Raw genomic sequence first — 11,599 nt, 5'->3', positions numbered from 1 at the left:
GACATTTGACAAGATTATTATGACGAGGTGATGCAATGCAGGTATATTTAGAATTAACTTTTGGCATAAAAAAAAAAACACTGATTAAGTCATACACAATCGTCTGCCAAGCACACACACACACACACACACACACACACACACACACACACACACACACACACACACACAGAAAGTTAAGGAAAGTAACACTCAAGGACAAGCTCTCTGAATAAAGTTAAAGTGAGATGTGATGAATGTCCAACTGTAATTTTGGCACAAACTGGTTCTACTGTAACTGATATATATATATATATATACATATATATAAATTATATTATATATAATATGAACTATCATATGATATGTCATCAGCGTCCCATTAATACTACATATAGTGATATATATATAAATATAAAAAAATGGGATTCACATGGAAACTGTCCTGATGTGGCTTTGGTGTTGAAAGTCAAGTAATGAAATGACTGTTGGAATGTCACGATATGAGCATTTCTTGGCTGAATTACCCCATTGGACCTTTTTCTGCAGAAGAGCCTACTATTAACAACAAATGAAGAAGTGCAGCCGCAGAGGCGCTGATTTGGTTTCCCTCGTGGCTCCAGTCAACTGATTTATTCACTACTGCTTTTAATCAGAAAGATCAAACATTTCCTTCTTGTGTGACTTATTTTGAATGCTTTCTGATTATGATCATTATCATAATGGAACTTACCATGTTGGGCAAAAGTAAAAAAAAAAAAAATGCACCAGGAACATCTGCAAAAAGCAGCTTGAACTATCAACTGAGACTGTTATGCCAACACCAGACATGAAAGACATTTAACTTGATATGTCATTTGATTTAAACCGCTTCAGACAGGGCCATCCCACATAATAAACTGGGGGATCCTGTGCTCTTTTGAAATGACTGATGTTTTGACGTATGCATGTTTAATTATAGGCCTACATATCTGAATGAGAACGAATAATGAATCAACAATTCTTATGAAAGAGAGAGAGAGAGAGAGAGAGAGAGAGAGAGAGAGAGAGAGAGAGAGAGATAGATGACTATACAACGCCATCATTAAAATCCTCTCATAAAACGCCCAACCGTGTGTAGCTATTATGCATTAATCGGATCCGTCACCTGTCTTTCTGTAAACGTCCTACTGTCATGTGGCTTTGCGGTTTTCTCAAAATTCTCCAAATAATAACTGCGTTCAAATGAACTGAAAGAGCATAGGGACTGCTCTGAGCTCAGTTTCACTTTCGGTTGTGTTTCAGAGAAACCGGCTGCCTGCCGCTAAAGCGAGCCCTGCTGTTAGAGGAAGCACACTTAAACAGGCGGAGCTAACAGGCCCGGAGCTATAAAGTCAAGGAGTATTTACCACGCTAGCACACACACACACACACACACAAGAGAGTATGATTTAACGGGTGGGGAATCACAGCCAGCAGAGGACAGAGCTGTCGAATTGATGGTTGCCCTCCATCACTGCGCTGCGTCACGGATTACCTGCTGGACATTAACTGGACTCACTGATCGCGGTGTTTGCACAACGGATCTTTAAACAGCCGCTGTCGTTAGAACAAAACGGTAAGACTTCCCGAACTGGAGTTATGCTGTAGGCTGCTGTTGGGTGGGTTTGGATTCATGGCTGATCCTTGGCGTTGTGCATTGGAAACATAAGGGAGTTAAATGTTAAACTGTGCCTCTGAGTGCACGGACTTTTGGGGAAAGGAAATGGAATGCTGGAGTTTCACTCTTTTCCCCTTGTTTGATTCCCATTGTCCAGATTTTAACTGCAGCATGCAGTGGAAACTGTAAAACTTTATGAGGCAACGCAGACAATGAAATACAAAGAGAAACACGTAGGCTAGGCTACTCCACAACTCTTTTTTTTTTTTTTCTTCTTCTAAATGATTATACTTTGAATGTGATCATATCCATGGCTGTTTGTAATGTGCCTGACCTTGAAGCTAAACAGTCTCCAAAATTACAAAACACATCACCACCTGTTCATTTTTACCCTTTTGGGGGAGTTCAAAGTTAACTCAAACATTGACAATGTTTCAATCATTCACACTGAACGTTTGAACTACGCAGGGAGAAGGATACAGCATAGGTCTGTTAATATGCGATGATGAGAGGTTGGGCCACAGACAATGTGTCAATTGTACCCAGCTGTTGTGTATCATAAGATATGTATCCCCTCATCCAATCTAACAGGTTCAGGCCATTTATGAAAACAAATAATAACTCAAATACTACTTTCAGTTCGCAATGTATACATTTATTTAGTTATTTTTTTTAATTTGTCATTGGCTTGGAAAAGTTTGACTTCAACCAGGTATTTCAGTCATTGAGGCAGAAATGATACAGCATAAATACTGCTATAAGCACTATAACCTGTGTGTGTGTGTGTGTGTGTGTGTGTGTCTCTCCAGGCAGTATACAGCTGACTGTATTTTGGCCTAACCGCAGATTCCAGTCAAATCAAACACAGTTCCTTGAAAACTTAAATTAATATCTAATCTAAACCCTGAGACAGTCACTGAATTTTTTATACACCCACACACACACACACACACACGTTTCAATATTACAAATCGTTCTCCTTTTAGAACTCTAGGGTCTTAAATGGTCATCGCCTAAGGGTTGTGTGTTGTTCTTGTGAATGATGAGATTCACCGCCACTGTCCTGATAGTTTTTGTCAGAAAGGTGTAACTCTTAACTGATTTTGGTTTAACCAGGTTGTACAAAAGAATGTCATTTGCTTTACTTAGTAATACATTACTGTTTGATAATAACTCTCTGTCTTGTCTTGTCTCTCTCAGGATGTCAGTGTGGTGGTTAGAGATGGGAGAGGGTCTGGGGCCTCTCTCCCCTGTAGGATGGTAGCCGACAGCACAGTGGAAGGCCATGACAAGACCCAGTTGTCAAGCTCATCGTCGTCACCGTCGGCATCCTCATCATCTTCCCTGTCTTCACCGCTGGCTAGGCGCGAGCTCGCTCTCAGCTCACGCCGCACCGAGTTGGAGCAGCTTCAGCATCGGGCCGCTCTAGTCCCTTCTGTGTATCTGACCCACTTCCCCACGTTCTCCTGCAAGGAGGACTGCAAGATCATCACAGACACAGCGGCCAAGCTCGAGCGCAACGCCTTCTACTGGGGTCCTCTGGGAGTGGAGGAAGCCCATCGCATGCTGCGGGACGCGCCGCTGGGCAGCTTCCTCATCCGCGACAGCCGACAGAAAGACGTCTTCTTCACGCTATCCTACCACGGCAAGAGCGGCCCGGTCAGCGTGCGCATTGACTACAAGCGACAAAAGTTCTCACTGGCGGGCAACGAGCGCTCCTTTCCGACACTCTTTGCCCTCTTGGAGCATTACATCAATTCTCCCAAGAAGAGCCTGAGCATTCCGTACAGGAAATGGAAGCCGACGCTGCAGGAGCTGTGCAGGAAGCGCATCATGGAGCTGTGTGGCGGAGTAAGCCAGGTGTCGGAGTTGCCACTCACCCATGTTGTCCGAGACTTCCTGTTGGAATTCCCTTACAAACTATGACCAGCTTGCCGTATAAAATTTTTATAGTATTATTTTTCATTTCGAGAAGGCAGATTTTACCAAGTAACAGTAAACAGGAGTGTTTGTTAAAACCTTCCCATCGTGTGTTGGAGGTTAAGCCTGCATCGCCGTGGTTTCACATACAACCGTCTCGCTTTTTTGAGCTAAAAAGCCACAAAATGTTTCACAAGAGACATTACGACGCAGTGTTCAGTGGGCCCGGGCATGACATTTCAACATACATTACCTCCAGAGATTCAACTTGCACACAGACAGAGCGCCTTCTGGTCATGAGGAAGCATGAAAAGTTGGAAAAAGCTGCATTAAGAGAAATCTACAGCCACAATAGAGCTATTAGAGAGATAAAAGAACTGGTGGGGTCAACTGTGACCACTCTACTAGAAACTGTAGGGTCTGTTGTTGCCCATTTGTGGCCACCAGAGACCCAAAAATATTTAAAAGTGGATTGTGGAAGGACTTTAAGGGCATCAACAGAGTGGACTTGTGGGAGGGTACGGGCTGTGGTACCAGTCGGATTGACTTTTGTAGCAGACTTTAATACTCTAATGTTGTTAAATGTTTACATCACACGCGAATGTTTGCCAGCACTGATGGCTCAAATACCACTTGATGTTTTTTAAAATCTGCACCCAGATGAAATATTGTAGAAGATGTCAGAGGGTGTTGGAGTCATGAGGTCTGGTGCTAAGTTGTACTGTATGTGGAGGCACATCGCCTCTTACTCAACCATCTCTGCCAGGCAGATAATAAGTTTGTCGGTAAGACTTTACTTGAAGGTATCTACATAAGAGTGTCATGACACTGTCATGACACATGAACCCGAACCCTAACCTGTCATGACAAAAAACGAATGACACTTGACAGAACCGTTATGTCATAAATGTTTGACTTGTTTATGTCTATGACACGTTCATGACATTGTCATGTCACTCTTATGTAGATACCTTCAAGTAAAGTGTAACCAGTTTGTCTTTACTGAATCAGATGTACAAGAATATTTTTTATATTTTTTATTTGCTATTATATTTGAAATAAAACTTATTTAAACCAACCTTGCTCGATTTTCAGTTACTTTATGACTGTGGTATTTCTCTTCCCCAACTCATGTCACGTGCGGGGACAGGTAGGAGCTAGCAGGGCTGGAGAAAGAGGGAGGGACAGACACACACAGTCATACATACTTTGTCGTCACTGTGTTACAGACAATAGGACAGACAGACAGGAAGTGTGACTCGGTAGTGTACAGTATTGTCACCACAGTGAATCATCTGTGTAGGTGAAAGTGACAGGTGGGTGGGGTCCCATTGGTAGTAAATGGACTGTTACGCTTAGACACACACACACACACACACACACACACACACACACACACACTTACCAGAAACGGGCAGAGGTGACGTGTGATTGTGTCTATTTGTGTGTGTGTATAGTACATTTAACCTAATAAGGGCCCAGTGCAGATTCATATTTACTCAGGAGGAAGTGGGACATTTTTTTTTGGGGGGGGGGGGTTAGTGGTTTGACAGAGACATGTTAGATCAAGGTCACGGGTAAAGTTACAGTTTGCGTTTCATTTTAGAGTTAGGATAAACATTTTCTATGTAGCACATATTTAAATACTAGAAATAATACAAGAAAGCAGGTGGAAAGACATACAAGATGTCAAAATACTTTGTACACAGTGTACACGAAAGCCCTTCTAATCTAGTGCACGAAGAAGAGATTTCAAAGATGACTTTTAAACAAGGAATGCCGTTGTTCGCTACACACTGGCTGAAATATCAGACAGAAACGTTTCTTCAATGGATGACGCAACACTGATTCAGATGGATGTACTTGCTTTAAATGTATGACTCGTGTTTGTCAAACATACTGCACACATGATATATTTGCAGTCACATTGGAGCAAAGCTCAGCTGAATGCTCCGCTTGAGACTATAGTCTTTAGAAATGATGCTTAAACTGGGGGGGACCGGTATGTGGCACAAATCAGAGGCAGGGTGTAAACAGGAACCTACACACTTTTTACACATTCTTACACAGAGCCGTTCGTTTCTCCAAACTGTTGTAAAGTTGCAGCAGAAATTGATGTAACTTTCTTCTTGTCGGAACCATAAGTTTAAAAGTTCAACTGTTGCAAATTTCATTGTGTTTTCATGTCATTGTTGCGGAACACTTTTAGTTAGATTTAGTTATATTGAAAGCCAAATTTGTATTAGTAAAGGTAAAAAAACACAGTCACGTCAATGTTAAAAATAGAACATTTTACAGTTCTACAGAACATGTGGGTGCAGTAAGCTAGATGTATCTTTAGAAAGCAGAATCATTTGCTGAAAGTTTGCCATTTCATGACGTTTGTGAGAGTATGTCACTTTTTTTAGACAATGTAGTGTACAGTTATCATTTCTATCTTGAGGTTGTAACCCTTCCTCATACCTAACCAGAACTCCAACGCTAAAACCAAACCTTACCATAAGGCTTTCTGATCTTTTTCAGGGATTTTTGTTTGATCCGCTTGGGTCTAGACAATTCTCTCTCTCGAACATGAGTCAGTGATATACACACTGCGATTGCAATATCTTAATTTTTTATAGGCATGCATGTTTTCAATCCTCATTTTTTTTAAGCTTTACCTTGAAAATGAGATCATTGGTTTAAGCACAAATTGTGGGGTGGCGAGTGAATCATATGTAGCAGTTTCATTCATAGCTTCTCAGTTTTCAGGACATTTCCGACTATTTTGAGAAGTGAAAGGTGAAGTGAGGTGTTCTGTGATTGTATGCTTATCAGCTGATTTCTGTGGAGTCCTCTGCTTGGAGTTTTCTGTCCTTTAACCACACACACACACACACACACACACACACACATATATATAGTTATCTTAGCCTCAGTGATCTTGTATTTTCTTGGACAAGACTTTCCTATGACCAAACACCAATTCCTGACTTAGTCACAAGGTTCGGTGTTTTTTTTTTTTTTTTACCCACCAATTCTTGTTAGTAGAATATCTCAGAATTCCCAGTATGATGACATCTGATATAAGGAAACTTTGTGGAAATGTTGGTCATCAGATTAGAAGAAAGAGTTTCACTTCATCAACAAAAGACATAGAACATCCAAAGAATGTCATGTACTGTACATGTACATGTATTAACACAATAAAACAGACAAGCTTCAACTAAATCCAGTGTGGATGTGTAATGTAGTAGTTCTTTAAACTCTAGAATTCCCCAACTTCTATACTCAAACTTTCTCACAGCAACAATGGTGTTGGAGAGTTAGATGACAAGACTGATACCAATCTCATGTCTGTTTACAAGGCTGCGGCCAGACGCAGGTTGGCTTAGTTTAGCATGAAGTCTGGAAACAGAGGGAAACAGCTAGCCTGGCTCTGTCCAAAGGTAACAAAATCTGCATAAAAGCACCTCCAACGCTTAATTAACATGGTATTCATGGTTTTTAATGACAAGAAACTGAGCATTTTTTGAGCAACGGGAAGGCATGACCCTACCCTGCCTCTGATTGTTTTACCCTGTTATTCTTACACTAACCAATCTCACTTCTCATGCCATAACCTAACCTACCCAACCAACCCAACCAACGAAGGCAACTAGTTCTAGCAAATCAGAGGCAATGTAGGGCGGATCATGCCTTTGCCATCCTAAGAAAAATCCTACTGTTCACCCCGCTCACAACACAACTAACCAATCAGAAGGTAGGATGAGTTAACTCTGAGGACACCACAGAGGGGGATGTACAAGTTATTGATCTTTGGTTAACAGCTAATACTCAGAACTGGCATACGTAAAGTGCCATCTAGTTTTAAACTCGGGGGCGTGCAGATTTGAAAAGGCACAACTGCACACCTTCAAATCTGTCCAAGATCTCTACAGTCAAAACTTTTATTGAAAGCAGTGATCATGGTTTAATACAGAGAAACACACACACACATTTTAGTATCGTTGCAGTACCAGGAACCCATTCAAATGTTTACGCATGCATAACCAGACTTCCCTGAAGAGAGGAACCGCGATAAAAGCAACACATACAGACCACAAGATGACTGAGGGCTCCTGCAGCAGCCACAGTAACACATCACAAAGGTAGAAAGTGTAAAGGTAATGCCATCTCTCTCTCTCTCTCTCTCTCTCTCTCTCTCACTCACACACACACACACACACACACACACACACACACACTTAAAAAAACAAGTTCACACTTAGTTGCAGAACTGCAGTGTATGGTGGATCTTTACAGCTTTTAAAGCCATGAAACACAATCAGTGGAAGCCTTCACACACACACACACACACACACACACACACACACACACACACACACAGTATACACGGGTGTGTATGTGTTCCTGGGGTTGGCAGTTCTTTTCTAATATTTCCTGTGGTTTTCTTGCTCAAACACTAAGGAGAACCTCCTCTGCTGTTACTACTGTGAAGAAGAAGAAGAAGAAGGGGGGGAAACATGAGCAAGCGAGCAGTGGAAAAAAACACCCAGCTGCCTGCAAACGCAACAACAGCCATGCAGCGGCCTCACTGTTGTTAAGTAGAATAATTTATTGCAGTTCTTTATTTATTCTCTGTTTCAGTTCATTAACAATAATTACAGGTTTAAAAGCAAAAAGCATTTACAGAGCATACAAATATTACACACACGCACTACAATCAGAGACAATAATGGAAGCTTCACAGGTCATGTTTCGATAGAGGTTGCCAACGGTTACAGGCGACATGCCGTCATGTTGTCTTCGAACATGCCGTCATGTTCCTTCAAACCATCAGAAACTGCTCTCAGCACACCAGTGATCACCCACTGTCATTCTTCTGCTATTTACAGTAGCAAGATGGAAAGAGACCGACTCAAAAAGAAAAGTATTGCTCTGAATGTCACCTTCATAAACGTTTTGACTGTACTGAGTTAAAAAAAGAAAAAGAAAAAAAGAAGATCAGCATTAAGTCTTTAGCTGTAAGATAACGTCATAGAAAAGAGCAGGAAAGCAAAGGCGAAAGAGAAAAGAGGAAGAAGTTAATAAAAGGATGAGGCGATAGAATATGTTCTAAAGAATCGGTGACACTGCTTCTGTTCCTCAGATTTACATATCAAGTCATTAATTAAGGAAAAAAAAAAGAAAAGAAAAAAAGAATACACTGATCCCATTCAAAACAATCAAATAACACCAGAGATAAGATGTTTGTTACATTCATCTCTCCCCTCACTGGTTAGCTCTTTAGATTATTGCAGTAGTAAAGCTTTATTCAGCTGGTTAGAGGAGGAGGGGTTAGCCCCTCTACACTGACCTTAAAACACCATCTGAAGAAATGAATGTTGGTTTTCTTTTGTTTCTTGGGGACCACGGTTTGTGCCCACTTTGAGATGACAATGCAACTTTGCAACACTGTGCTTTAGGGTTTTTTGGGGCGGTAACCTCCAAATTACACTCCTACTCGTCTTTCCTGGAGAATGGGTATTATATGGTTTACCAATATTATTTGAATTCTTTTTCCCCACATCGCTCTCAGCATCGTGTGTTGACAGACAGTTTATCAAATTATAGACAGGATGTTCCCAACTGTAATTGGAGTTTTCAGAGCATGTTTTGGTGCGTTCCAGTTGAACTGGGAAGTCAAAGTTTCTGAGCTCCCAGTCGGATATGGCAATTGGAGCTCAGGTCAGTGCCTGAGGGGCAACCAGCAGATACATTCAACGCACGTTGTTGTGGCAGTGTGCGGAACTAAAAACGCAGATGTTATTTCAAACGTTGTCTCATGACTCTTTGAAGTCGGCACGTCTAACATCCCTGATATCTATTAAACTGTATCCCTCTATGAGGCTGTCAGAGTTTCATTTAACCAAGCAAATTAACTTTTTTTTATATGCCTAAATACATCAAACGATACTCAGCTTTTCAATGAGTAAAATAGCAGTTCACCTGTGTTGCTACAGACAGAAACTCTTTATGTAGAGTAGGAATGACAGCCTGCATGGACTAATGTGAATTATTTACTATTAATCAGTGAACTGCTATCCATTATATATAACTAGTGTACCACTTATTCAGCTCTTTCAAATCAATTAGTCAGGTTGCTGATTGGTGAATCGCCTCTCTGAATGAACACACATCTATCTAATCCCTGCACGCTATGATCTACAGTATGGATATGGGAAGGAAGTTAGTGATCTAGAATGGAAGTTGAAAATAAAAGCAAATCCAACGAGGTCAAGGTTTGTTAAATAGTTGCATATCTGGGGGGGGGGATGCTTTGTTACACTGCACTCAAGCAACCCGTACAAAACTGTCAGCCCAAGAGATTAATATGAACTATGATGGAAACCAACTGCTGGCTGTGATGACAAACAAAGAGCTGCTTTCCAAGATGCAGGAATCAAAATGTTAACTAGCAGGGCACAACAGCTACAACGTCACGTTAACATCAAATTATTGTTTACAGTATGAGACCTGCTCCATCCTTGCTCAAGATGCTGCAGATGATGCAATACATTTTCTATAATAGACACCAGTTAGTAAATGAATGGATCATTACTTTACACCTGGAAGAATAACAACTAAACATGTAGCGCGCGCGCACACACACACACACACACACACACACACACACACACACACACACACACACACACACACACACACACACAAAATCAAACCCATTCCCAGTTCTAGGTGGCAGTAACTGCTAACGTGTCTGACATGCAGCGGTTAAAAGGCAAGTGCAGCTGACTCTGTGTAGACTGTATGTATAGTGTGTGTGTGTTTAGCGTAGAAGTGACCACAACCACCACAAAACATTGGCGGTGAACACAAAAACAGAGCAGGTCTTTTTAAAGTGGATAAAGAGCTCACGACAGCAGCATGTGGCGTATGTGTGCATTTCTTTGAGCTGACAAACAATCGATCAGAGTGAGTAAAAAACGTTGCTGGTTGCGCGCCTTTGCACACGCTCGCTTAAAACACAACCGGATATACTCAAGTGCACAGAAACCCAAATGTGCTTCAAGCCTTCCTCGAGTTCGACCAGTGTCTCGTCCTCTGTTCTCTCGGAGAAAAAAAAAAGAGTCTTCCTTCATGTGAAACACAAATTTTGAGATGCCTCCAAAATCCTATCCTTATCTACAGGTCTCAACATAAAAATATTCTGCAGTCAAGCTGGATAGATTAACTATCACACTTCACTGTCCTCTTAGAGAGTTTAAATGCATGAACATGATTGAGTGTGCGTTGCTTAATCCAGTTCAGGCGAGTCTTGTGTGTCAGTGTGCATCTCTGTATCTTCTGTGTTCTCTACATACTCTGAGTTGTCTCTTTCTTGCAGCTCTGCAGCTGAGAGTTGGTCTATATTCACCTCTAGAGGTGTGTCTTCACCTTCTGGCTTATCTACTCCCTCTGGTTCCTCGTCAGTGGGGGTGACCAACTCCGTTGTCGTGGTTTCCTCTTTTACCGTCGCATCTGTCTCCGTCTCATCCATTGGTGACCCCTCTTCCTCTTGCTGCCCCTCCTCTTCTCTTTGCTCTTCTTTCCTATCCCCCTCTTTCTCCTCCTCCTCCTCCTCCTCCTCTGCGATGGAGGCGTCTGGTCTCTGGAGGGAGTGCGCTGCGGCAATGTGGCTGGCACAGGGGTGCAGGTGTGGTGAGCCTGCTGGGGGCAGCAGCGTGAGCGACTCCACGCTGAGTGTCTCTGCGTTGTTGTCTGTAAGGAGGGAGATGTTGGGCTGGGACGCAGGGGTGAGGCTTGGGGCCAGGGCCGGAGCCGTGAATGGGGCCGAGGGAGTAGAGGCGACAAGCATTACTTCTCCACCTACTCCGTCCCCTTCTCTGCCAGAGGCGGAGGGTGGGGTGTGGTCCAAAAACGTATCATCATCTAGAGGAGAGCAGAGGAAAGAGTGAGGCAGGTGAACTCAGAGGAAGACAGACCGAGAGAGGGGAACGACATGCAGCAAAGGGCCGCAGGTCGGAGTCGAACCCCGGCCCGCTGCGTCGAGGAATAAACCTCTATATATGGGCGCCC

General features: G+C 42.3%; 2 protein-coding genes across 2 annotated transcripts in view; one reads left to right on the top strand and one right to left on the bottom strand.

Annotated features, from left to right (window-relative positions):
- Nucleotides 1-1,350: 1,350 nt before the first annotated feature.
- Nucleotides 1,351-3,637, top strand: socs1a (suppressor of cytokine signaling 1a). The gene is made up of 2 exons (XM_078269594.1): nucleotides 1,351-1,576; nucleotides 2,819-3,637. Exon 2 carries the CDS (start codon nucleotides 2,876-2,878, stop codon nucleotides 3,542-3,544), a length of 669 nt encoding a protein of 222 aa, XP_078125720.1. The 5' UTR covers nucleotides 1,351-1,576; nucleotides 2,819-2,875; the 3' UTR covers nucleotides 3,545-3,637.
- A 3,807-nt stretch (nucleotides 3,638-7,444) lies between these two features.
- clec16a (C-type lectin domain containing 16A) overlaps nucleotides 7,445-11,599 on the bottom strand; it is a 44,838-nt gene continuing 40,683 nt past the window's right edge. The window contains exon 21 of the mRNA XM_078270448.1: nucleotides 7,445-11,452. Within this exon, the coding sequence (XP_078126574.1) occupies nucleotides 10,818-11,452 (635 nt within the window). The 3' untranslated portion in view covers nucleotides 7,445-10,817. The remainder of the gene's footprint in view (nucleotides 11,453-11,599) is intronic.

This window comes from Sander vitreus, chromosome 15 (genome assembly GCF_031162955.1).
Source record: "Sander vitreus isolate 19-12246 chromosome 15, sanVit1, whole genome shotgun sequence".
NCBI lineage: Eukaryota > Metazoa > Chordata > Actinopteri > Perciformes > Percidae > Sander > Sander vitreus.
This window is presented reverse-complemented; position numbering and strand designations above follow the sequence as displayed.